Source organism: Anguilla anguilla, chromosome 16, assembly GCF_013347855.1.
Source record: "Anguilla anguilla isolate fAngAng1 chromosome 16, fAngAng1.pri, whole genome shotgun sequence".
NCBI lineage: Eukaryota > Metazoa > Chordata > Actinopteri > Anguilliformes > Anguillidae > Anguilla > Anguilla anguilla.
This window is the reverse complement of record NC_049216.1, coordinates 25,592,295-25,620,110: the sequence shown is the minus strand read 5'-3', so window position 1 is coordinate 25,620,110 and position 27,816 is coordinate 25,592,295. Positions and strand designations below refer to the sequence as shown.

Genomic DNA, 27,816 nt, shown 5'->3' with positions numbered 1-27,816 from the left:
ATTTGTCTACCTGTTTACTGGGAGTTCTGATCATATTAACCCTTTAAGGTATACGATCACATATGTGATTAGACTGTTCTTAACCAAACATCCTAATGCTGATGTAAAAGTCACTACGGGTGAGAGCAATGGAGTTCCAGAACATTGGCCTAGAATCTTAAAAAACATTCTAAACAAACCTACTCTTCAAAGGGTTGAACTGGAGAATCATTTATTTCTAAGATTAATCTTTTTATTATCAAGAAGCAACCTGGGTGGTGAATTAGTTTGTGGAAATAGATAGCTATAACTGACTGCACACAATACAAACTGTAACGCTATACACCTTTCTCCTTAACGAGCTGTGACTGGTGAAACTGGTTGTTTTTTCCCCTAGTCTTTCTTTTTGGTGCTCTCCACCCCTCTCCCATTGAACGCGCATGGTATGCTGGGACTCTGCAGGCTCGGGCAATAACGCCATCTTTAAACCCCAGAAAGAGCCACCGTTTAGCACCGGGATCAGCAACTCACTGGTTCCGTGTGGAGATTAAAATTCAGCGCGCTCCACCGGCTCCTAAACCAACTATAAACGCTGGCAATTGTTTACTTTATTATTTAAACAACGCCAGAGGCTAATCGAATGATTACAGGACAATCAATACCAAACAGCAAGGAAAGGCGGAAAAGCAGCGATCAAGCAAACAAGGCGTTGTTATTTAGCGAGTTAGCTACCAGGCTAGCGAGTGCATTAAGATTCAGAAAACGTTGATTTATAAAGGCGTTTTTTTCGCTTCTTTGTTGTTGTTAGCTGCGCTTGGTTTAGGCTCGACTGCGTGGTCGCAGTAGGTTCCGACTTCTCCCCCTCCCCCGCCGCCCGGCCGGAGATGAGTGGAAGATGTCGGTTTCGGGGCTGAAGGCCGAATTGAAGTTTCTGGAGTCCATTTTTGATCCAAACCACGAACGCTTCCGAATTATCGATTGGAAGCCGGACGAGCTCAGTTGCCAGTTTAACGTAACCGGGGAAAAACTTCTGATCATCCACTGCAACATCACGGTAAGCAGACAAACTGTAAGAGACTAAATTGGGCCCGGAGAGGTTTCAAGCAGCTTACGTTAGCGAGTCGAGGCCGAGTAAAAACTCGGAACACACGCATTTTCCCCGGACAGACAGACATCCAGATATCCCGTACGGACGACTGTGGCTAACGAGTTTGCTATATATCCAAATGTACTTGAATTAATAATTTCTTGAGATATTTGAAGAAACATGTTCTCCCATAACGCCACGAAAAGTTGTGTGTCAGATGGATAAAGTAGCAGGTCAGTTGTAAGTAAACGTATTGCATGTTTTATTAACATCGCACATGAAACCGGAAGGCTAGCTAGCTAGCTACGTCACATGTTTTGGATTTTTTGTTAGCTAGCTTGAAAATTAGCGAACATTAGCGTTCTAGTTTTTTTTAAAAAGAAGAAACTGAATTAATATAGTAAACTGTGGGAAATTTTTCATATTTAACTGAACTGATTAGTTCGCAACGAACACTAGGTTTGCATTTAATGAAACTATAACAAAATGATCCGTCAAATATTTTCTCAATGCATACTATAACGTCTGCTAAGGTTACAGAAGCAAACTACATTGTGTTGCTAGTGTAGGCTGACAGATACGTTCGCTAGTCCAGTATCATTCGCATAAGGTGTTTGTTATAAGGTATTAGTTATGTGTACGTAGGTAACCAAGAGTAAATGTGCTTGCTAATGACGATTTTGGTGTATAAGTTACGCACAACGTAAGTGACCATAAAAGTTGCTTTCTGGCTCGCACCTATTTCTGAATTTGGCTAACGTTAGCTTACTGACTAGCTCGCAAAGTTATATGGTTATCTTGCTAAACAATGGCTAGATACCAGTATACTCGTGTGTAAGTGACATTGATTCTTTGCTGGCTGAATTGTTGTAGCACAAGGCAAGCAATCGCATCAGAAAACATTGGCTAATGACTATTCTGTATCCATAAAATGTAATCATTTAGCTAATTAACGCTAGCATCGACATGAAAACAGGAAGAACGATGTTCTGGCTGGTTACGTCACAGCGTTGGCCTAGCTAACTTTAGCTAACGTCAGTGTTGTGCATACTGCGCAATTTGTCTTTGTGATTTATTTTATATTCGCAAGCTTGGGAATGTGACACATTTGGCCAGCTAACCTAACTTGATAGTGGTGCCAACAGTCCCATCGATAGCGAATTTATAATTTTATTTTTATTTGGCGAGGAAACCATTTGCTCTCTTCGGGCAAGATGGAAACTTTGCTAGCCAGCAGGGTAGCGTTAACATAATTTGCGCATCTCTGCAACCGACCGAGATTTTTAGGTTTTGCCACTTTTTATATGGCTTAAGAAAAATGTGTATCACTGACTTAAGGGCTGGTAATTCACCAGTACCTTGTTTTTGTTGTTTTTTTTTTATTTAGCTAGTAAATATAAAGTAATTTCTACGTTATTTTTGTTGTTTTCAGTAAAGTCATTTAAACCGATTGTCTGATACCTTCAATGCCCTTGACAAATGGTTCTGTTTTCGCAGGTTCCTCTAAATGTAAAAATAATAGAAACCGTTCACAGAAATATTTGTTTTCCTAATGTAACGGAATGTTGAATATGCTGCCTCTTCTGCGGATCTCAACATTCGGACGTTAAATGTGTAAGACTTTGTGCATAGTGTGGAGAATGTAACCAGTTTTACCTGGGCCATATCTGGCTGCATTTTGGTGACGTGATTCCCCAATATTCAGATATTATCGAATGCTCCCCCCTATATTTGTGGCTTATCATTGTATTTATCTTTCGCTGTCCTGTGACAACCACGTATGGGTTACTGACCGAAATAATCATATCATTTTTTACACTAAGTAATGATAACATCACCATCGAAGTTAATAGGCGACGCATAAAAGTCACTTATGCTTTCTTTAATGGGAACATTAATGCACCTCTGTCCGTTTATTGGATAACTATTGCACTGCACGCGCGGAACATGTATGGCCCACATCCTCCTCTGTATGATTAAACTAATTGTTTTGGGGAATCTATAAGATGATGTGGTACTATATAAGGTCATTCCGATGCATTATTTAACTACAGTTAAATATAATGGTTTAAATAGCTGTATCGTTAGGTAGCCTGTAACCACCCATGTGAAAAAATAGTATGCTTAAGGGTTCATGAAGTGTACTATTTTTTACTTAAGAGTAATTTAAGTATCATTAAAGTTTCTATCTAGTATGCTTTGTACACTATGTTTTCACGTGGGAATGCAGCTGTCAATGTTCCTGTAGGGAGGGCAACATTGAGCTTTAGAATGTAAACTGCGGAGTTCATGTTAATAACACGGTGGAATTCAGTTTCAGTTCAATTCAGATTCACGGGTAGCACAGGCCACCAGTTTGTAGGTTGGTAGGTGGGTAGCTTGCTGACATTAGCTAAATCAAACGGGGGAATAAAGTGGCCTTCACTAATTTGACACTGGATGATTAAGCAGTTTCAAGGAGCCTGCAGATCTCCTGGGAGAATATTTTTTAGAGAAAATGAATGCATTTGAACCTTAATTCCTAGTGAAGTCTGTGTCTGTGTGTGAAATAGGCCTAGTTGTAAGTTAACTTGCATTGAATGAGTTTCCAGTTTGCTCTTAGACTATTTTGGCTGCTTAATTTCAAACTACAAGCAGTGAAAAGGACTGCAAGTGACACTTATTTGGAAAAGCACACAAAATAGGTCTCTTGAGAGTAATGGGATGTGTGGTAGCAAACAATACCAGCAATGCAGCTATGTACATGAGAGATATAAGCCAATATAGCCTACCTTCTGGTTTTATCATTAAGCACAAATTGTTGCTAAAAGATTTTTGAATAAAACAACATGACACACATACACCAGTGGTTTACCAATTATTGTTTTCATATTTGCTATGCATTTGCTGTCAGGGCAAATTGAGGCAGAGAGGGGGACAACAGTAGGATGGTAACATCAAAGTAAATGCTGTATAACAGAATACAGTGGTATTGTCTAATAGTCTGGCCCTCATGTAGAGACTCATGTTCATCACCTTGTATGTATCAGTAGGTAGTTGAGTACTAGTTTTCACTGTCGCGTTTGCTGTGGTGGGTGCAGGACTGAGAGAGTGAGGTCAGTGAGGACAGGCAGACTGCACGTGTCATGGAGGCGAGTCAGGAGCAGATATTGAAAGTTATGATGGAATACATTGACAATAGTCTGATCCTCATTTTGGCCAGCTTGGATGTATTAACAGTAGGCATTAGTTTTCTGACTTGCTGTCATGTTTGCTCTGGTGGGTTCAGGGCTAAGAGAGAGACAGAGTACAGGATGATGTTAACAGGGAAGAAAGAGAAAGTGACATGGAGGTGAGTGAAGCTTATTCGATTGGATTCAGATCAGGTGAATGACTTGAACAATCAAGAATTTTCCTGTTTCTGGCTTTAAAAAAAACTCCCTTTTTGCTTTAGCTGTATGTTTATGATCATACCGTTACAGTTGCATAATCAATGTAGACAAGTGAGCTGGTTCTGCTGGCAGCCATACATGCCCAGACCATGACGCCCCCACCACCATGTTTCTCCAATGAGGAGGGTGCTTTGGATTGTGGGCAGTCTCTTTTGACCTTCACATTTTGTTCTTGCCAACACTCTCATACAAGTGAATCTTGGCCTCATCTGTCCACAAGACCTTTCTCTAGAAATCTGCCGGCTCTTTTATGTGCTTTTTAGCAAACTATAACTTGGTCGTCCTGTTTTTGCGGTTAATTAGTGTTGTGCGTCTTACAGTATAGCCTCTGTTCTGTTTGTGAAGTCTTCTGTGGACAGTAGTCACTGACACGTTCACACCTGCCTCCTTTAGAGTGTTTCTGATCAGTTGGACAGTTATTTATGGGCTGTTAATTCTCTGTGGTGAAAATACTTCCGTCATTAACGAGAGGTCTTCCTTGGCCTACCAGCCCCAGATCCTTAGTGATCTCTCTTTTCTTAATGTTGATCCAAACTGTTGATTTTGGTAAGCCAAAGGTTTGGCCTATGTCTCTTAATGTTTGTTTTTCTGAGCCTCATAATGGCTTCCTTGACTTTCATTGGCACGGTTCTGCTCCTCATGTTAAAAATCACCAATAACAGACTCCAAAGGCAATCAAAGGCCTACAGTCCTGACTACATATTGAAAGCTGTCTTACACCTGCACTAAGGAAGCAATTGAACACAACGGACTAATTGGAAACTCCTGTAAACCATTTTTCCTAACATTATGGTGCCCTGAAATAGGAGGACCATGTATAAAAAGTCTTGTTATTTCTACATGATGAAACCAAAATGTATAAAAAATACCATTTAATAACGGCTGAGAATATTCATTTTAACCACATGTAAATTGGTTGATTATAAATATTAAATTCTGAAATACAGAGCCAAATCAAGAAAAAATGTCTTTGTCACAGATGTTATGAAGCTTAATGTAGTTCAGCTTAATGGTTTTCAATGGAAAAAAAAATATTTTTTGGCAATTAATATATATTAATCGGTAGTTCTGAAATGAATATTCTTACGGTGTTATTGTGGACAAGTGCTCATTAACACACTGATTTGCCTAAAACTTCAAAAAATGTATTTTGTCTTTTTTCTTTTTTTTCTTTCTTTTTTTTAAATACCCCCTCACTCTCTACTCTCCACCCCCACGTTTGTCATATTTGGCCCTCACCAATGTTGAATACATGGATACAGCTTTGTATTTTACTGTTGATTTATTGCTGCGCTGTTTGGCAATTCTGGCATTTTAAATTTGGTGCGGGAGCCGCACTTCAGTCGGCATTTATCTGTCCCGGGTGTAAATGTTTTCCCCTCCCTGTTTCAGGAGTCCTACCCCTCAACGCCCCCAATATGGTTTGTGGACTCCGATGACCCGAGCCTGACTCAGGTGCTGGAGCGCCTTGAGGATGTGAGAAAAGGCAGCACTCTGGTAAGGAACGCTGGGGCTGTGGACCTGGAGGGTGGGGCGCGGTGTTCTCATAAATAATGTGAAGCAGGAGCCCCCCCAACCTTTTGTTGGAAGTTTCCCTCCTATTTATTTACCAGGAACCCTGTAGCCTATTCTGCTGCTCCAAAGTATTTCATTGGGTTTGCTTTGTGAATTTGTGTATTTGCAAGGGACACAGAGATGACGTGGCTGTTTTCATGGATAACCCAATGAAAATGAATGAGAAATAATAGTGTGTTGTCTATTTTAAGTTTTTTTAAAATTTTATCTTTTATTTAATTGTTTAATTTATTTTTTAAAATTGGCAGCATACATTGTCACCTGGAAATACTCTTTCTCTTGTAGAATAGGCCAGTTCTGAGAGGCCCATTTTTGTTTTGAGTGATAATACCAACTATATGGTTATGGCTTTCTTGCGCCAAGCTTATTTTTGCAGCTCTGCAAGGATTGTTGGTTTTTAATAGGAAACGGTTCTGTTGCATAAAATTCAGAACCCTAATTTAAAGCTGTAAATTTGTTGTCTATTTGAAATGAACTGACTATAACGATATGGGATACTGGCAAGGTCAGAATGAAAAATGAGGATAGGGAGGCTATTGACGAACTTGAGCAATATGGAAAGCAGATAGTTTGAATAGGCCAGCTTGCAGCTCAGCAGGCGTCATAATCTCTGTACATTATTATAGCGACTCAGCTCTGGCCTGCTGTTCAAAGTGTCATCAAAAGTGTGCGGTTAATTGAGCTGGTGAATCTTCAGCATGAATGTTTAAAAAAAAAAAAAAAAAAAAAATTTTTTAAATTATTTTTCTGATTCCAGAATTTTAAACTGAATGCATAACCTTGCTTATATTTGGAATACAAGCCCACCTGACGTTTTCTTTAGCTAAGTCACGTGTACATGGTTAGAAAGAATGAGCTTCATGATGTGTGCTTTCTGTGGATGTTTTAAGGATCAGGTATGGCCTCATGATTAACCACTTGATCTCAGAGTAGTCACAGGCATTGTCGTTTTTGAGAGTTGAGTGTAAATTTAATAATTGTGTGATATTGTAGAGGGTCAAGAGACACGTCAGCGGAAAGTGTAGTCCCACCAGTTGAAAGGTGTGCTCTTGGCTTCCTGATGGCTTTTCCCCTCGGTCCTATCCCAAGCTTATTGAGCGACAAGTCAAGGTTTTTCCCAGCTAGAGTTTCCGTAATTTTATTTCAGATTTTGATTTTCCCTTCCTGTCCCTGGTTTCTCTTTTCATTTTTGATTTTGGTGAGTCTTCCGTGCTCACAGCTGATGTGCTGGTGAAGAAGGCCTCTCGCTAAAGTGTGATGCGTGTGCTGGATAATTGGTGGAATGAGCCAGCTTCCTCAGCACTGTGACCGTGCCCACACTGAGAGAACTGCAGCTGTCAGTCTGAGGATCCTTCACACAATGGTTCAGGCTTTACACTGTATTTCACAGCTTAGAGCATGTGAATATACTGCTGAAGTCGTGACTGCTATTTTTTAAATTAATATTTTCCAAGGATATTACAAGGATAGTTTATTGTTTGTGTCCTAATAAGATTTTTTTGACAACCATGGAAACCTTTTTCTTTTTTCTTTTTTTCTCTCTCTCTCTCAGTTTTTTCCTCATACAAGCATTAAAGAATGAACTTTTAAATTACCTTCACTGTGATAGCATGAGACAAGGTTTAGCAATGCTTGAAACTGCAGCAGCAGGATACTTTCAGTGAAAAATGAATTCTGTAAACGTGTTTTGCGATCCTTGTCGAAATACTGCTGCACTGGGCAGAATGGGGTTTTGAGTTGGTGTTAGTTTCTTCATTGTAGAAGAGGAAACCTGCACTGCCTGGTTCTGGTGCTGTAGCACTGCCTGGTCCTGGTGCTGTAGCACTGCCTGGTCCTGGTGCTGTGGCACTGCCTGGTCCTGGTGCTGTGGCACTGCCTGGTCCTGGTGCTGTGGCACTGCCTGGTCCTGGTGCTGTGACACTGCCTGGTCTTGGTGCTGTGGCACTGCCTGGTCCTTGTTCTGTAGCACTGCCTGGTCCTGGTGCTGTGGCACTGCCTGGTGCTGGTGCTGTGGCACTGCCTGGCCCTTGTTCTGTAGCACTGCCTGGTCCTGGTGCTGTAGGACTGCCTGGTCCTGGTGCTGTGGCACTGTCTGGTCCTGGTGCTGTAGCACTGCCTGGTCCTGGTGCTGTGGCACTGCCTGGTCCTGGTGCTGTAGCACTGCCTGGTCCTGGTGCTGTGGCACTGCCTGGTCCTGGTGCTGTAGCACATGCATGTCTTTTCCATGTCGCAGCTCCTGCAGCAGCTGAAACGGCTCATCTGTGACTTGTGCCGGCTCTACAACCTGCCCCAGCACCCGGATGTGGAGATGCTGGACCAGCCCCTCCCCGCAGGCCCAGTAGGCCAGGACAGAAAGGCAAGACCCACTAATGCCATCTTAACAAAGGCGTTTATTTAAAAGAGGATATGCGGCCTCCAATGCTGCATGCACAACACTATAGTTTTCATAGCATATTTTTATTAAAAAGTGCACATTTTTCTTATATTTGTATGTTTTATACTTTTTATGCCTTTAAATGCTAACTCATCCCTAGGCTGTTCTTTTGTCTAAGTTGTAGATAATTCTAGTCAGGTGTTTGTCCCTGAAAAATAATAATTATATGTGTGCATTTAGGTACATGCATAGTTCACCCTGGGCTCAGATTACCCATCCTGTGGATCTTGGGGCTAAATCAATAGATGCATCATGTTGATAGGAAATGCAAACCTTTGTCTTCCTGACCAAATCAGATAAATGGAAGTTTGTTTCATTCTGAATGTGTCTGCTTATGTGAGTAGGGTGCCAAACTTTCATTGTTATGCGCAAATATGAGAACAGAAAAAAATCCAGAATTTCATTGCTTTAATTTCCCTCATGAATAAGCATCAGGGTGATGCACTTGGAACCACTGACTGAACCAAATAAATTAAGGAGGGTGGATATAAATTTACATAAAAAGTTTATATGAAAACAAACATGTCTGCCGAGAATTCTAGGGTTGGTGATGCTGGTTGGTGTAGTCATTTTTTCTGCAGTCTCATTCATGTATGTTGCCTTCCTCAGCATGGAACAACTGATGAAGTCACATCCGAGGAAGAGGAGGAAGAAGAGATGGGAGAGGTCTTATTCTTAATTGCATATGAAATGCATATTAGAAGTTGTTTTTGATGTTCTGTGTGGATATTTATTGTTTCGTTCACCTTGTGGCAGCAGGACATTGAAGACCTGGACCACTACGAGATGAAAGAGGAGGAACCGGTGGACGGGAAAAAGTCAGAGGATGAGGGGATTGAGAAGGAGAACCTCGCCATCCTGGAGAAGATCCGAAAGAACCAGAGGCAGGACCACTTGAACGTAAGTGCTCATTCGGTAAGGTGACTTTTCATATGTTCAGGGGGGGTTCTGGGAGCGTTTCTGTGGTTGTCAGGACTACATGTGTTTTGTTAAAAATAGAATATGCTGTGAAAAGTTTAGCTATCATTGTTCTGGATGTCAGAATAAGTAAGGGTGTGTGAAATGTTCAGCACTTGTTTCATATCCTGCTTTTCCTGCCCTTTGATCCAGAGATCTGCCCTGTGCTCTGTGTTAATTTGAAAATCTACTGCCTAGCCGCTTTATCTGGGACACGCAGCGGTCAGACTCCTCTGTGCCAGGCAGTACTCTCCCTTTGGAGAAGAGGCACAGAAGTGTGCTGTGACTGTTGTTACAACTATCCATGATGGGGATGTCACGATACCAAAATGTTGGTAGTCGATACCAATGCCAGTACAAATTCACGGTTGTCGATATCTGATTTGACACTGGTTTAAAAAAAAAAAAAAACCCTGTGCACTTTAGCAAACACTCCTTCATTAACCCTAAAGTGTAATATCACAAATATGTACTTGTATTGTTATGCTGATGTAAAATCACTACTGGAATTTGAAAACATTGGAGTTCTAGAAAGCTAACTTAAAATTGAGAAAAAACCTTTTAATAAAACCTGGTCTTCAGACGGTTTTAAAGTGGGTTTTCTTGTGACATCCCTAATCCATAGTATGGTCCTGTAACAGAGCTGAGCAGATATGTGAATCAAATTACATACTTGCAAAGATGTACGTTTTCTGGTCGTCGATTTCCTTCTCTTATAGATGGATTAGGAGCAGGACAGGCTGTCCTTGGTGTAGCCTGATGAACAACTCTCTATTTTCCTGGGAGTGTATTTTAAGAAGAGCTGTGCTTAATTTAAAATGCACCCTTCCAGTGGCCAGTCTCAACGCTGGGAAACTGATCTCTTCTTAACCATGCCCTCTGTTGCAGCTAATGCTGAAATCTACTCTAGAAATTGAACAAAGCAGGGTCTGTGCTTTCAGGGGTTTGACACAGAAATACTGCAGTGATCCAGATAACTGCAGATGTAGGAGGTGCACCCTACTGTCTTAACATGAATTCTGCATTGTTTAAATGCAGCCCAGCTGGATTTAAGCAATGTGTGATTGGCTGTTATGGATCCTGACAGTCGTTTTTTTATATGCAGGTGGCTCGAAATGATTTTTCAAATTATTATTTCATTGATTGAGAATTTCAATTGCCTTTAGAGGCTCATGTAAATCTTCCTTTTTACTTGTAATTTCACATTTGGGTCATTTTTGATCTCCGTACTAAATTTTTAAAAAGGCACTGACTTTATGGAAATATATACAGTATTACCCTTCCTGGCATAACAGTAATAATGTTAAACTCTTTGAAAGACTTGAGGTTTATTTGTAACTGGATCAGAGCTGTGAATGGGAAGGACTGTGTATCACTTCAAGACTGTGATAAATGTGAATATGTGGATGTGAATAATGTGCTTCTTTTCCAGGCTTGTCATTTTGAATATTGTCAGAAATTTGGACCTTTAGCCTACAGACAGATGTGCTACTTACTCTGTAATGAACTGAGTTCATAGCTGAAGGGTTATGGATTTTAGCATGGTCGTACTAGCAATTATGAGTCTGCATTTTAGTCTGCCAGTAACCAGACATGCGTCACCGATGTAGATATTATGTGCAATTTTAAAGTTATTTTTACACAGAGAGCCCTTGACTTTGAGGCAATGCTACTGGAAATGTCTATATCGCATCCCACTGGTATCCATATCGCTTGGGAGAAAAGCTGAAAAGATGCAACTGCCAAAAAGTGTTATCCTTAAAATGTTCATTGCAGAGTAAATGCAATTTTATCTTCTGATGTTGCACACACACATTTGTATGCATACACATCTTTTTTTTTGTTTTGTTTTATTTTACCTTAACCACAGATTTACAAGAACAGTTGTTGTATTTGCTGTAATAGTGTAATAGAAAATTTATTCAACACTGATACAACATCAGAAGTGCATTGATAATAAAAGAGCATTGACTTTTCCCAAGCAGACATTGCAAGGCTTGTCTGTAGAGCAGACTACTGTCCAGGGTCATCTTGTCTTTTATGGTGTTCAGAGGTTAAGTTGCAGCCTTCCTATATTGCGTTATCTGTCAGGAAGGAGTTACGAATTAGAGCAGCGAGTTGTAGCAGAGTGTTTGTCTCTTCCCACAGGAAAGGCTGCTTTTTCTCAGGCTACGATATCAGATAGTGACCAGATAAAGCTTGACCTTGCGCAGTCCCTCAGTGCTATATGGTGTCATGTCAGTTCATATTGACGCCCAATTTTAAATATTTGCCTCTTTTACACTATATATTATTGTTAGTAGCACAGGAATTGCTCTGATTACATAATTATCAGGTGAAGATTGTGTTTTACAGTTATATTTAAAAATATTTAAATGATGGCTGTACTTTTTTTAATGAAGTGTGAATTGTATGAATTGTAAATGTATGTTTTCTGTGTGTAAAGTGTGAACCTGTTTAAGTGAGCTGGAGTGCGATGTGTGCTGTGTTTCAGGGGGCGGTGTCTGGCTCCGTACAGGCCTCAGACCGACTCATGAAGGAGCTCAGGGAGATCTACAGGTCACAGAGTTATAAGACAGGTGGGAGCTGGGCGCAGTTAGCATGCTAACTTCCATAGGGAGATCTACAGATGACAGTTTTAAGACAGGGGGGAGCTTGGTGCAGTTAGCATGCTAACTTAAGCAGGGAGGACTACAGATCACAGAGTTATAAGACGGGGGAGGTTGGTATAGTTAGCATGCTATCTTAAGTGTTACAATTAGTGTTAAAAACTTTATTATCCGACTTTTCCAGTTTGTACAAATTTGCAGTGGACTGAAATGTCGGCTTCTTCTGTAAATTACTTGATGGCAGTGACATTGAAAAAGAATTTTTTTTTAGTTGACACTGCTTTTCACATATATAATATAACCAAACCTTTTCCAAATATCATTTGCAGGGATCTATTCGGTTGAACTTGTCAATGACAGTCTTTATGAGTGGCACGTCAAGCTGAGAACGTAAGTATTCTTGTGCCTTAGCTCTTTACCAAGCTCTGTGTCAACAGTAAAAGCTCTAACATCAAGCCTTTTATGTGTCTTCCATTAACCATGTCAGTAATACTGTTTTCTTTGCCCTCCAGGGTAGACCCAGATAGCCCATTGCACAGTGACCTGCAAGTTTTAAAGGAGAAGGAGGGCATGGACTACATTCTCCTCAATTTCTCATATAAAGTATGTCGCTTTTGCCATTTGACTGCTTGTTTATTAACCATTAATCGCTTAATTCTTTTATTAATGGGTTGTTTGAAGAATGTGGTTCCAGGGTTCACTCTTTGTGCATTTTTCATCTTGCAGGATAATTTCCCATTTGATCCGCCTTTCGTACGGGTAGTGTCGCCCGTGCTTTCTGGAGGGTGAGTGTTGTCTTTTTTACATTGTGATGAGGGTGTGTTCCATTTTTATTTCCCTCTCAACCATTAAGGAAGGGCGTCTTTTTCTGGTCCGCAATAATGTGTCGCCAACACCGACAGCTTGTTGTGAACATTGCAGATCTGTGCTGTTCTTCTCTGTGCTTATGAGAAAAGCACCTGGCTTGTGTTATCGTCTTTATTCTCTGTGATTTCTCGTCGTCAGGGTATTGCTGTTTTCAAGTGTGCCTATGGTCATTAGTGACTACCCCTGTTGTTTGCTGGGTATTGTATTTATTGTATCTCTGTATGATTTTTGTTTAAGTTTTAAGTAATTCAGATCATTTTGTGTGTTAGTTACGTTCTTGGAGGAGGTGCCCTGTGCATGGAGCTTCTCACGAAACAGGTTTGGATTTTTAAAACAAATAAATGAAAAAATATTTCTGTTTTGTTGTAATTCTATGTAATTGTTTTTAAATATCTCTGTTTTATTACAGGGTTGGAGCAGTGCCTATTCCATAGAGTCTGTCATCATGCAGATTAATGCCACTTTAGTCAAAGGAAAAGCCAGAGTGCAGTTTGGAGCCAATAAGGTAAACTTTAAATACTGCATCACACTGCTTTTGACACACTACATGTATGTGTCACCTTGTGATTAAATACCAAGTCTACTTTAGCGCAGCTTGCATTGTTATGTCTAGGTGTGTTACAAAGAAAGCGGTAATCACTGTGAACAGAGCACTTTTGGTGTTAGGTCTATGATGACAGAAGGCTTCCTTTCATTAATGCAAGCCTGTTCATATAAAGGTACAAATTGGAACATTTTTACAGATGCACAAAAGCTCGGAAAATATAAAAGACAAAAATAAAGTCACACAACTAGTAAAGTATTATTTCCCAGACTTTACTGAGATCCTTAAACGAGTAGCTGACTTCATTGTGTTTGTAATTACTTAACCCTATTCTAAGCTTTTACTACAGTAGGTTTGGCTGTATGCTTTGTCAGTCTTTTTTGTGGGTTTCCACTGTACAAAGCTGGGCTCGATGGTTTAGTTTTTATTTCCCTTTACAGTATTGTAAATTAAGAGTTCTGTGGCCTTGCACTTGGAGAGTCGGTTGTGATGTTGCTTCATTCCTTTTTTGTCATTGGTTGAATGCTGTCAGTCTTAGGGTTATTACCAAGCGGACAAAACTGGGCTACGTTTTTATAGCTCACTTCCTTGTCTTGTTGAGAGACATTGCTCTCTAGCTGCAGTGCCCCTTTCCGTGTAAGTCAGTGGTAACAATATGGTCAAAATACAAAGTCAATCATTTTCTTCCACAAGAAAATGTAGTCTCAATAGGTGTTTTTTCTTTGTATAGCCTAATGTTTCCCCATTTCCCTATTTAAGTTATTGTGTTATTTGGACAAGACCGTAATATATTGTGGCTGAGTCACGCTTAGTGGACGACCAGACTTTGTGTCCCTACTGCGCAGTTTCTGGCTCAAATTTGTGCAACCTGGCGGTGCATATGAGCTTCACAGCGCTTTTCTCCAAGTCCATGGAGAGTCAATGGGTGACATCACAGCGGCTTTGTCCATATGTTTCTACAGTCCATGTTTATTGCAAGTCAGGCCAGGCGGTCAGGATTGTCTTTGGTACTATCAATCAGTAATGAACCATAAAATAATTACTTTTGGTCCATCCAGCTGAGTGACTTAAGTGACTACTTAATTTTTTACTTTAACACCGTTACATTCATCAGTCTTACATAACAGGACATAACGCAGCATGAATAAGGTGCTGATGATTTAGTAGCAAGCAGTGCATTTTCCAGTGTGGACATTAAGGGTACGTTTTATGAACTACAGTAAAGCAGTGAATGGGCTGACTGTGAGAAGGCATATGTGACCTTTTTAAGGAATTGAGGTAAAGCTGCTGTACCATTATGGGCAATCAGCTGGCTTGAAATGAGTAGGGTTTTATATACCAACAACAACAGATGGCAAATCCAAGGGCTGAGCCAACTTTTTTTTTTCCCATGACTTCCCACATTCTGCTGATGAGGAGGTCCACTCCCTGTTTTCAGTGAGGAGAGCTGGTCTGTGTCTGCATCAGCCAGACTTCAAAAGTGTCGGGGGTCTTCATTTAAACAAACCTGGAGAGCCATTAATCTTTTAATGCCAAGGTTTCAGATGAACCTGCTTTATGCTGTCACACCTAGATGTCCTGGGCCCATAGCACGTAGTAATCTCTCCACTGGGGCTGAGGTCTTCAAGCCCTGGATAATGCTGGAATAGTCTGTCAGGTAGCTGTTCAGGGCTGAGCATTTCAGTGTTTAAATGTCAGTGTCTGCAGAAAAATAACCCTCAAAGTGGTTTATTTATGTCTTGAGAGGGTGGAAGGAGGCAGGCCAATGAAATTATGTGAAGAACTGATCTTGTTTTAATGTTCTTGGTTCGGTTTTCAACACATTAGTATGACAAACAGGCAGCATTAGAAAAGCATTTTGCCCGCTGTCAGATAATGCATTCTTCTTGGTTAAATGTTAAAATGCACAGCTCTGCATGTAACCTTTTCTGGCCAATGTTTGTGGTCTAATGGGAAGTATGAAGACCTGCATGGCCAGTGGGTTGGTGCCAGTGCAGTGTATGGCATTTAGTACTGGCTAGCCAGACCTCTGAAATGGCCTAATTTGTCAGACTTTTCCCAGGTCTGTCGAATTAGGCCTGTCCAATCACGTAGTTTTCCATGACCATGAAATGCACTTTTGTACGTCGCTTTGGATGAAAGTGTCTGCCAAATAAATGTAATGTAGGTCATTATAGAAGGCTGACTGACAGGAGTGTGATAAATGTAAGCTATATTTAGTATATTTCACAACCTGAGTAAGACAAGACTGATATTTTCACATCTGCCACTCCTTCTGCAGTGTAGGGAAAGTGTTGAAAAGCATTCTTTCAATTAAGCTGATAGTATAGCTAGCAAAGTGTCATTGTGCAACGGCTCTCTTGTTGGTTTAACCAGAGAACAATCTGTATGAACTTTACCGTCTGCTAAGTGAATGTGATCTGTGTGTGTGTGTGTGTGTGTGTTTTGAAACTTGAGTTTACATATTTGGCAGTTTAACAGTGGGGGTATGTTTATGTGACTGGTATGTAAATTTATATGAATTCATACTTAACATGGCAAAGTTAATTGTTTATTATTATTTTTATTTTTTTTCAGAACCAGTACAATCTTGCCAGAGCACAACAGTCATACAAATCCTTGGTTCAGATTCATGAAAAGAATGGTGGGTGTCATTTGTTACTCATTTTTCAATTTTTTGCTTGGTAACTTCACTCTTCACTCTAGAAACTCCAAAATACATGTAATACATACAGTTTATAGCTGCCAGTTTTATGGAGTGGAATTGTGATAATTTAACCGTGGTGGACTCATTGAGTAATTCCACTTTTTAGACTGTTTTCTGTGTGTGCAGCATTAGGAAGGGTGGCTTGTGCAGAAGTGTGTTTGTGTGTCTCTGCAGGCTGGTACACACCCCCGAAAGAGGACGGCTAAGGAGGAGGCCTCCCCGTGTGTGCGCTGGGACCACTTGTCTTAGGGTCAACTCTTTTCCCCCTTTTATTTTTGTTTTCCTATTTTTTATTTTTTCCCCTCTGACTGAAGTTTTCTTTATCGGGAGTGTGACCCCAACCAGCTTTGACCCATTTGGTGACCATGAAATCTAACGGGTAAAATCTCCTAACTGACCTCTCCACCCACAGAACAACAGGCAACCCCTCCCCAGCTCCTCTCTTCCTCTCCCTCTGCCTCTCTCCCTCCTTCCTCTGTCCATTTCTCTTCCAGCCTAAACCAAGGGAAACTCCTCCTCTCTTTCCTTCCCTCTTTCTCTCCCACCCATTATCCTTCCACAGTCCTGAGTGAACTACTGCAATTCATGGGCTATTCTGTTTTTCTCTTCACTTGCCAAGATACATTTTTTTTTTTTTAAGCTTAGTGCAGAATGAAACCCATCTGTGAGCCACAGCGTACACAGCTGGAGGCTGCGAACTCGCTGATTGCCGTGCGCTGAGCTTGGCTAACAGTGAAGCGGCACAGAGGGGCGTATCTGGGCTTATCTTGTAAAATCTTCACGGAAGCCAAAAATTTCAAACGAGAGAAAAGGACTGGCGTTGTGTCCAGGCTTTGCCGCGTGTGGAAGGGACGTGTTGGCCTGGGGCTGGGGCAGGTCCAGCCGGACGCTCGCTGCGTCCTGTTTGTGATGCAGGACAGAGCCACTCCAGCCACGGCAAGGCGACAGCCTGGCCTCGAAGCTCCAGCTGGATTTACACACTCTTCATTTGCTTTATTCTCTCTTGACATTTTTTTTCTCTCTCCATTTTATGTAATAAAATCTTCCTGTATAAAATGCTAAAATTCTAAAAGGAATAACACGCCGGAGATGTTTTATTGTCCTGCTCGTATAATAACCTGTCAGCGCGAGTCCAAAAGAAAATGGAGGAGATGGCAGGGCTTCATTAGAGATCTCCTGTTGTCTAATGACCGAGATCAAGTCATCCGTCACCTCCGCGTCTCCTTAGGCGCCATGATGTATGACTCTTTGGGCAGCAGAGTGACAGGTGCCCCAGCCGAGCAAGAGGCGAGTCGAATTTAATCATTGTAATGTAGTTTGAATTTAACTCCATATAACTTGTAAAGATGTGTTTCTGAGATTGGATTTGATTGTTAATGTACCTTTGCGTGGGGTCTGGGGGTCTGGGCACATACCTTGTCAACACAGCCCTCATCAGGAAGGCATTTCTAGCTAGGTGACAATATTCCATTAGTAGAAACAGGAGGCTGATGTGCGTGACCATATTGGAGGGAAAAAAAAAAAAACTTAACCATGTATTAATATTAGCATTATGACTAATTTCCCCCCATTTAAGGATTAAGTGAAGTTGCCCTCTCTGACCCATGTGACTTGGTTTCTCTGGCAATGCTTCTGATCTCAGTCTTAATGGCAGCAGTGATGACGCTTTCTGTTTTATCAATGAGTTAGTGAAATGTTTATGGAATCTAAAGACAAGTGTCATTGCAGCTGAGCACCGATTTTTGCCATCGCCATAATCTTAGCAATCTTGCCCTTTCACAGTAAGTTTATGATCCCCTTACTATCAGCATAACTATGCAGAAGGTCAGCTCTGTGTTATTACCAGTGAGAAGCTTGTATGTGTGTGAAATAAATAATATAAAAGGCAAAAAAAAAAAACAAAAGAAAAAAGAATTCTTGCAGTATCGTGACATTGGCTTTAGTTTCAGTGATGGGCCTGTAATGCCATCACAGTAGCAGCTGGCTTGTGCTCCTGAACCACCTGCCTAGAGCTCCCGAACTGCACCACAGACTGTCACGTGACCTGCAGAGACAGGCACCAAGCGGACAATGAGGAGCTCTACAGCGCGCCACCTCCGTTCTCGTCTTTGACTCCGGAGGGAAGTTTTTTTGTATATAAAACGGCTTCAGGTCCACTGTGCCCAATTATGGAGACTGCAAGATATCTGTACTTGCCTTATTAAGGACACATCACCTTTGAATGGGTTCGCATCCCTCTCCACAAACATGGGCCAGTGTCCCCCCCCCCCCCCCCCCCCCCCCCACACGTTGTTTTTTCATCTCCTGTCCACACCCAACGCTTTCCCTGGAATTGTTGGCGGGATGCAGCATAGCTGATTCAACGGAAAACTTTATTTCTGTTATTTTCAATAACTGCAGGAGTTTGGAATTATCTGAGTACCGGTGCAAATATTATGCAGAGTACTTACTGATGCACTATATTGCCCCTCACAATGTTGTAGAAATACATTTTTTGGGCCATTCTACAGTGTTTTCTTTCAAAATTTATATTCTCTAAAATGACATCCAGATTGTTTTTTTTTTTTTTAAATATACAAAATTAAAGGTTGAGTTGAACATTATCTTGTAGATTGTCCTGTAGACTGGCCCCAGTACTAACATGGCACTAGAAACATCCTTGTTGTGAAATATAGTGATGGGCATATATTGTAATGTTAAGATCCATCTTCCTTGTGTACTCTCATAATATCAGTCACTCACTTGTAACCTGACCCACAGTATATAATGTATTGTCAACATCACGTCAGTGGTATATGAATGCTTTTACGTCGAATACTCGCATCTTTTATGCTGGGGAGTGCATATCTCGTTCAGGTGGTTTCCTGTGTGTTTCTGGGCCCTTTGATAGCCACAGAGAGTTTAGCATGGCCTTGTTTAAAAGCTGAAGCCAATGGCCAGCTCTGGTGATTGGTGGTTTGGCACCTCCACAGTGTTCCCTGTACTCTGGTCAGTTGACTGCTAAACATCTTGCTGAATTTTTTTTTTGGCAAATTCCATCTGACAGAACACAAACTTTGCCGCGTGTCGCCGGGGTAACATCGCAAGCTGTAACCTGGTGGGGTTCTAATCCCCTTTGTGTTAAATCCAAAAATTAAGTTTCATGCTTTATCTATTGTGCAGAGAAATGTTTCTCTGTGTGCATCACTATGGATCACCATTTGGAAAGGACAGCTGGAGATGAGAGCTTCGTGCTTGGGGACATTTAAGAGCACTTAATTTGAAGGCTTCCACTGGGGAGCAGGGCTGCAGTTGCACAGTCCCGTCTTCATGTTGTACCTGATCATCACTTCCTCCTGCGCAGGCATCAGAGGTTCCTCGTGTGGCTGCCGTGTTTGCGTTTGTGTGGCAGGTGACCCCTCCCTGACGTGAGCAGATGTGCGGTAACTGCACTGGCTCAGCGGTCCTGGACGTGCCTGTGGAGGGTGTTGTAAGGAAAACGCAGCATTAGCCAGGGGAGCCCAGAGCCAGTCTGTCTGGCTGAGGCCTTTGGTAAATAAATTACATTTCTCATTTTGGATATATTTATTTCTTTAATTAAAAGCTTCAGTTAACTTATTGGAAACAAGAACTGTGTGAAGCCACCAGTGTGGTGTGTGAGGCCCCACAGTTCCTTGTCCTTTCTGTGGAAGAAAAAGATATCTACATATATTTTTAATTTTCCACTTTCATGAAACTGCATAGGCCTCAAACCACCATCTTTCAAGATCACGCAACCAGAGGAGCAACTTGAGGCCTCTTCGTTAGACACACAAAGGGTTGTCATTTGACTTAACTGAAACTAAGGCTTTCGGGACCTTGCAGTGCTCAATACTAGTGTTCTGGGCTCACTCTGGCAGAGAGGATGGGAGTTTTCACTGTACAAGGATTTGTTTATTTTTTTGTGTCGTGTCAGATATGCTGTGACTTATAGCTTCACTTATACAAACACAGGCCAGTTGTGGACTGTGTTTTAAAAAAAATAAAATAAAAAATATCCTGACTAATTGTGGATTCTCTATCTGGCGCCATATTGTGGTGGGCAGGTTATCAAGTTATGCACCGTTGGCATGCTTTGAAATTTTTTTCTTTTCTTTTTATTTTCATTGCAAGAGTAATTTTGACCATGTACAGTAATTTGTAAACTTGCATCAAGTTTATGAATAAAGAATTTTAAGAAATCTTTTGTCTTGGATTTTAATTTTGAAATTGACTTTGTGTTTTATTATGACCAGCAGGTGGTGACATTTTATGTGAAGTCTGGAGCCATATGCATTTGTGGGCAATCTGGGGGCAGTTAATTCTTTATAACACAAGGTTGCCGATACTAAGAAGATGAAATGCATCACTATTTTAAAGGCATAGCTATGGTATGGCTTCTAATAATAGGCTGATATGCTTAAATTATAATATGGATGCATTAATGTAAATCCGCACACATTGTTTAATCCAAATTCTTATGCTATGCAAATAATATCCCTCAAACAGTTGCATTGTATCTGTTGTAAGTCTGAACACTTCATGGCATCTAGTTTGCCCTAAGCAGTGAATGATATTGGAGTTGTAATGAGCTGATTAGGCAGTACTCTAAATGAGACCAATTCTGACACCAACCATACACTTTTGTTAAACTGAATTTTTGCAATACTATTGGTGGAAGAGCATGCACTGCGTCTTGTTGATGCAGTGAAGATCCATTCGTTTGGCTGCAGCTTTGGCTGTATGATGGTGGGTTCCTTCCGCCTCTGCTCTTATCCTTTTCCCTGGCACAACCTCGTCCAGGTTGGGCCTGAAGAGTACATTTCCCTACGTAAGTGCTGTGACTTCCTATCATAATTTTAATGTTGTAACAGCCCCCGAATACACATGTACCAATGTCTGATTTATTATTATTATTATCAATAACAACAGTTAATGATATTGTGATTATTATTATTATTATTATTAATTTTGTTATTTTAACTATCCTGTTGACGGTGTCACTCTTGTTTATATGTCCACTAGAGGGCGTACTCATCTCGTATCACACACTACGGGCTTTACATCCCTGACCTTTTTTTAGATTTAGATTTATATTGTTATAGCTTATATTTATTTGATGAATAATGGTGATAATGGGATGCTCATTTGTTATTCACCAGCTGTCTTTCTATTAAAACAATCTTAATTGCCTCCTAATTACCCTTTATGAAACCTTGTTGTCTTTCAACTGATTTAGCAAATATCCCCATTTCATACACCATAAAAGTGTGATGCATTGCAGAATTAATGGATTTTTTTCCTGGTTGCTTTAATTAGACATATATTAGAAATGTAACAGGTTTATTACGTTACTTGATTGCCTGTAGTTAATTTAGCTGCACTGCTGAAGCGTGATCTCATGCTGTTAAAAATCCCTCTGGTTTGGAAAAAGCCTAGACAGCATGCTGATCATTTTTTTATGTGTTGAAATGTGACTGTCTGCGTGCATTTCATGCACACTAATTTCCCAGAATGGTAATGAGGTGTCATGTGCCAAGTAAGCAATTGGCTCACCTAATGTCCATGTTCTATGAGGATAACATGCAGCTGTTTCCATGTTAGTATTATACAGAGCTATTAAAACCATGATCTTTATAATGAGGTGTGTTCTCAAAATTCAGTCTGTATGCCCAAAACGGCCATACACAAAGACTACAATTGGGTCAGAGTTGTGTATTGGTCTGGTCTGTTTCGCTCCTGATAAACTTGTTGTAGACTTGTGCTGTTACCATTGTGTTGCAGGTGTAGCACAGAAATGCAGGGTTTGTGTTGTTCTCTTTCTCTCCTGTTCATGGTTTCACTCAGGAGTGGGTTGGGGTGGTTGCTATTAAAGTTGCATGTATTCCGTTGTGCATATTAACTCTGCTATGCAGAGTTCTGACTAAATTTGTCAATATTGTTTAGTGTTAATTGGTGTGAGTAAAGTAGGAATTTTTGACATGTCATCTGACACTTGGTGTTTTTAAACCCATGTGTCGTCATTGAGGAAGTACTTTGGTCATTTGGGTTATCTAACCAGAGTGAAAAAATGTTCATCCTGGATTGAGGAAACCTCTATAGAAACCTCAAGCCTTTAACATTGAACGCACAATTCTGGTTTACTATCCAAACCTTGCATTTCCAAAAGCTTTCAAAATCTACTATTGGTATGCAGAAAAGACTCTGTCAAGCAGTAGTATCGCTCACTTTTAAGGTTTAATGAGACATGTAAGGGCTCAGCAAGCATGGAAGCGACAGCAAAAACACATTTTCAGACATAAAACATTGATCACTGTCATGTTGCGGGTTTGCTCTGTCTGGTGTGCTGGCTCAATTGTTGCAGAAAGAAGAGCAATACTTATACTTTCCATTAAGGGGAAATTACCATAATATTCCTTTTTATTTTTATTTATTTTATTTTTTATTTTTTAATCCATGGATTGAAAAGATTTTGGATTTGTACAGGCATGAACTCATTCATTAGATTTTATATCTGTGTCTGAAGATACGCTGCTTTGTTTTCATCCAATATCAACAGCAATGGAAAATTACAATTCCTATATGAAATATCTGATTTTAGTTTTAATAAAAATGCCCTCGAGGTAAAGCTCCATGTCCTTCTCAGGCCCTTTTGGGGCAGATGGTGACCGTGGAAGTAATGTAGAGATTTGTGCAGCCTAGCAGTTGATTCTTCCCAACATGCAGTTTTGTGTGAAACAGCTGTCCCTGAAGGGAATTATGCGACCTGTTCCAGCTGTGTGGTGGGGGAGAACACCCTTGACAGCTCTGCAGGAAGGATACCATGCTCACAGGCAAGAGGATAAAGGATCTGTCCTTGATCGGTCCTCTGTTAATTCCCAGAATGTGTCTAAAAGTAACAAAGTAATTGTGCATCCAATTGTAAGTTTGAAGAATGATGGCTTTTTTACTGACAAAAATGACAGCCCACAGAGAAGGTGAATCACAGTCCTTTTTTTTGCTTTAAGACGAGGCCTGATCTGGAGAGTGTTGCTGTCTTGAGATGACCTGCATATGATCATGATCCTGAGTGTCCGGTGCTATGACATCGACGCTTGGCAGTTTCCTTCTCCCAAGGTCTGCGAGTGAGTACGAGAGAGATGTGTCAAGTTGCGCAGAGAACTGAATGTCAGTTTAAGATGCTTTATAGCTCAAACTTAATGCTCTCACTTTCTGTCCTTGAATTTGCTTTAAGAAGTGTTCGTTAGTGCACGTGCTTCGTGACAATGTAGTATCACCGTAGTCGTCCTCATGTGTAATCAGAAAGTGATGACATTTGAAGTGGATAGAGTTTTTATATGATTTACACTGTGTTCTCCCACACCGGAATCAAACCCATTTGTTTCCAATTTTAGGACCGTTTAATTGCAGCTAGTGCAATATAGGGAATGACTTTCATTGGCTTTTTATTGTTTCTTTTCATACATTTTCTCAAATGTATTCATAATCTGCCCTTCACTGCGTAGTGCTGTTATAATCAGGAAATAGGGTGTGTATATTATACTAAAAGGCCAGTTTGCCAATTCAGTTTCTTCCCACTGGAAGTATAAATATTAATGGTATTGGTATCTGTATTTACATGTTTTGTTGACTGAACAATTCAACAATAGCACTGAATGCTTTCACCCCGAAGACATTCATTTTAAATGCAATCTTCCCACAGCGCTTTTGAAATTATTATATTGAAGTCTCATGCAATCTTATTCTCATCCATCAGAGTACTCGAGCCTTGAACTATCTTTCCAGCAATACACAGTTTAGATATAATATAGAGCACTCGGAGAGGGTCCATTCATGTGGCACATTAACAGGAGGATTTTGATTTTAAAAAGTGAGACTTTATACTTGAATATGCAGCACATGCTGAAAGAGCCTGAGATGAAACGATTGCTTTGGCGTCATCAGCATGATGTTCCTGTGTGATGACGCATGCTGGTTGGGCACACCCAGTTGCTCCCCTGTAATTTCAAAAACCCATCATTTACAGCTTACACTTTCACTCCTATTACTGACACATTGACTTTGATGAAACTTTATGAGATGCCATGCTTTTACACATTGTTCACAGCAACCAAGTGCCATACCATTGCAGAAGTGTGGTCTTTCTCTTCACTTACCACATGATAAAATATCTAAAATCTTCTGTGTTTGTTCACTGTGATGACGTACCTCTCTGTGGAGGGTCGTTGGTAAAAATAAGAATGGATTTCATTGGCTAGAACATTGTTCATTCTGGACATATGCTCAATACGGCGTGTAAGCACTAGCAGAAAGAGTCAGGGGGGAAAGCCATGGTTTTGAATGCTCAGCCCTTTTCTCATTTCCCTCAGTTGTTAACCCTTGGCTCCTATATCAGTTGGCCAGATAAGGTCATTCCATATGTGTCAGTTCTGTGTTTACATCCACTGCACCTGTCCGTCTTATCGACAGGCCAATCATTGGTTTTGTGACACATTTTAATTCTGTACCTGTGTGCTATTCTCTAAGACTGAGATGGAGCTGGACACACTGGGTCCCTCATTTGAGGCTCCAACCGCCCACTCCCTCAGAGAGCGAGCTAGCCCTGGGCTTCTGAGGTCAGTGTCATCCACTATAATTAAGCACAGCATCTGTGGGTAGGTTGTCTTAATGGCTCCATCAGGTGAGTGGGCTGAGGGAAGGGAAGCCAGCCAATCCTTCCCCTGGTCTCTGCCTCTTCTCATTCCTCTACTCCAAGGATGCATTGGGCTGGTGACAGATAGCCTCGGGTGAAATAAGCTAAAATGGCTGATGGATGGGAAGCCAAGGTTGGTCTCAAATGGCTCTGCTGCACAATCAGAATGAAGAACCAAGGTAGACAGAGTAGAGGACCCCATTATCTTGTAACAATGTAGTAGACAAGGAAGCAGTGACTGGACATGTATAGCCTCGATAAAGAGGACAAAATGATGTTTACCATTCAGTAAACAATGCCTTGCCATGCATCTGTGTGTTGGCCAGTATGACATTGAATGTATCTGCACTCAGGTTTGAAAAATTGTTCTACTACATTTTTCTAGCATCCAAATAGTGAACCTGAAGAAATAAGCAATACCATCTATGTTATTAAATTTCTTGGCATATGGCCTCATCCTGAGCTACTTCCATAGCTCATAGATCTTACTGATGCATTCATACACCTGCAAGCTTTTGAAGAATGTGCTTTGCTCTGAGGTACATGGTGCTCCGTAGATTCAAACCTGCAACCCTCTGATAATCAACTACGATGGCACAATACCACAAATAATCAGAAAATAATTAACTGGTGCTGATGAAGTGCTAATGGATATTTTAAAGTTGCGTATGGATTTGTTTGCTTGGGAGTTTATGTGACTACAAATCAAGTTAAGTTTCCTAACCACTACCCCACAGTGTGCTTCCTCTGATAAGATGAGGTACTGTATGTGAACAGTATTATTGTGAATGTCTTGGCTGTCTTTGGTTATTAGGCTTTAGGTCCTATTATGAAATCTCAAAACTCTAACTCATCAAAAATGAAGTAAAAACTGAGCCAGTGTTCCGTTTTTTAATCTTATATCAGATGTAAATGTCAAATCTAGTAATCGTGCTACATGGAATCAAATCAGTGCCCCAGAGGGATGATCTACAGAGCCAGCATCAGCCACTTTGGCTTCAACAAGATTGCTGTATATGCAGAATTTTTAGAAATGAGAAAAGTTAAATTTCTCAATTTTTGAAATTATGATGTAGGATCTTATCTAATTTTTGGAGATGATATAGTAAATTACTGAAGTTTGAAATATATACATTACTAGTTCTCTGGGATTCATTGCACTTCGTTTTGCATGCCCATAAGATATGGCCTAAATAAACTGCTTGGGCCTTCTGCCAGGCAGACTGTAAGGTTGGGGAGACATCACAGGTCCAGGATCATCAATCAGCAGATTCATTCTGTTCACAAAGGGGGGTCCTCCTTCACTCCTGAAAGCAGTCGATATCTCGGCACACCCAAGCAACAGCAATCCCATTAAAGTGGCCCTCTGCACTAGCTTCAACAGTCTGTGAGGGGGGAGGGGTGGTGGCAGTCTAAAAATAAGAGAGGTGAAAACACCCTGGCCCAGTCTAGGGGCAGCCTTCTCTTCTGTCTACCTCTGTCAGGGGAGCGCATCACCCCAGTTTGAAGGTTCCTCTTTGGAGGCAGTGCCACTCTCTGTAGAAAGTCCTGGGGTGAAGTGGGCTGGCCTCCATTACCTGAGAGTCACACTATCCTGCCAATGCTGGCCTGTGAGCTTGAGCCCATCTGAGCATGTCCTGCTCTTATTTGATGCTGGTGTGACCTATTGACACTTGTCACGGTACAAGAAGTCTCGTTTGTTATTTGGAACCAGTGGACAATACTGTTTTCCTCAATTACATTCACACAAGTGCACAATCATTCCCAAATGCTTTCAATTACTTTTGCATAGATTCAATTGGTCATCCATAGCCACAGCCCATTAGTCTTACATCCATATGACCTGGGATGTCCAATAATTCCTTGCTCTGGTTTTTTTTTTCTTTCTTTTTTTTTTTAAGGACGGATATTCTTTTCCTGGCAGTGTACAGCACCATTAAAATGTAAACATCACAAAAAGGTTTAAATGGTCAATGCATCAAATTGTTTTTTTTTTTTGTTTTTTTTGTTATTCAACATGCTGAAGTCTTCTTTGGTATTATTAACATCTTTAAAATATATTAAGAAGGACACTTAACACACTGGGCCCTAAAGCGTGGAGCAGAAATGACCATAATGTCTCCCCAGGGAGGATGTTGGCAGGGTTTCTCTTGTCTCATCATGCCAGAGTGACTCCTCTGGTCGATTGGGCAGCTGCAGCCAGCCTATTTCTGGAGTCTGCCTGCACCATTCACACACAAAGTGTACTCCTCTGACACTACGCCTACACAGATCTTCTGGCTGGGGGAGTGTGTACAGAAACAAGCCGTGGCTGGCAGCCCAGATACCTGTTTGTGAAGTCTCGATATGACAGAAGGCACAGCTGTAATTGGCATGATCGTAAGATTTTGATGCACATGATTCTGTGAATACAGGTGGGCGTGGTTGTGGTCTGCTTTAATTCAGATGTAACAGAAATATTAGGAAAAAAAACATATTTCTATTTTACATGTGTTTGTAAACTAGAAATGGAAAAATAATAGGGTAAATACAGCGGCAACTAATGGTTTGATTTTACAACTTCAAAACATTTTTTAATGTTAGACCACTCTTACTGCTGGCACTAGCACATCTCTTTTTCAAATTAGTCATTGTCTGCCTTATTGTTTGAGCCCTGTCACTCAATCCATCTGAATTACCAGGTCATTATCTCTGCTGATTTTTCTGCTTGTGGCAGGTATACAGTATATTCTAATAATCTACTGCCAGCCAACCATGTCCATAATGCCCTGTCTAACCTTCACAAGCAGGGAAGAGATAGTGATCATTGCCACAGCTGTGTAAAGGACGATAAGGGAGATTGAGATGAATGCGCAGACATTGTAATGTTATTTTAATTTTAGTTTCATTCAAATTCAGGAAAACATCAGCAAATCCACTCGAGGCAGTCCTTGTCTA

General features: G+C 40.8%; 1 protein-coding gene across 4 annotated transcripts; it reads left to right on the top strand.

Annotated features, from left to right (window-relative positions):
- Positions 1 to 374: 374 nt before the first annotated feature.
- Positions 375 to 20,389, top strand: LOC118215042 (ubiquitin-conjugating enzyme E2 Q2-like). 4 transcript variants are annotated; one of them, XM_035395419.1, is made up of 13 exons: positions 375 to 1,033; positions 5,890 to 5,994; positions 8,306 to 8,428; positions 9,116 to 9,172; positions 9,263 to 9,421; positions 11,958 to 12,042; positions 12,402 to 12,462; positions 12,585 to 12,675; positions 12,799 to 12,857; positions 13,209 to 13,257; positions 13,349 to 13,444; positions 16,061 to 16,127; positions 16,365 to 20,389. In XM_035395419.1, the coding sequence occupies exons 1-13, from the start codon at positions 875 to 877 to the stop codon at positions 16,394 to 16,396; spliced, it is 1,143 nt and encodes a 380-aa protein (XP_035251310.1). In that variant the 5' UTR covers positions 375 to 874; the 3' UTR covers positions 16,397 to 20,389. The 4 variants fall into 4 exon arrangements, with proteins under 4 accessions (XP_035251310.1, XP_035251312.1, XP_035251311.1 ...); XM_035395421.1 differs by having other exon boundaries at positions 377 to 1,033; positions 9,263 to 9,406; XM_035395420.1 differs by having other exon boundaries at positions 381 to 1,033; positions 9,266 to 9,421.
- Positions 20,390 to 27,816: the final 7,427 nt, after the last annotated feature.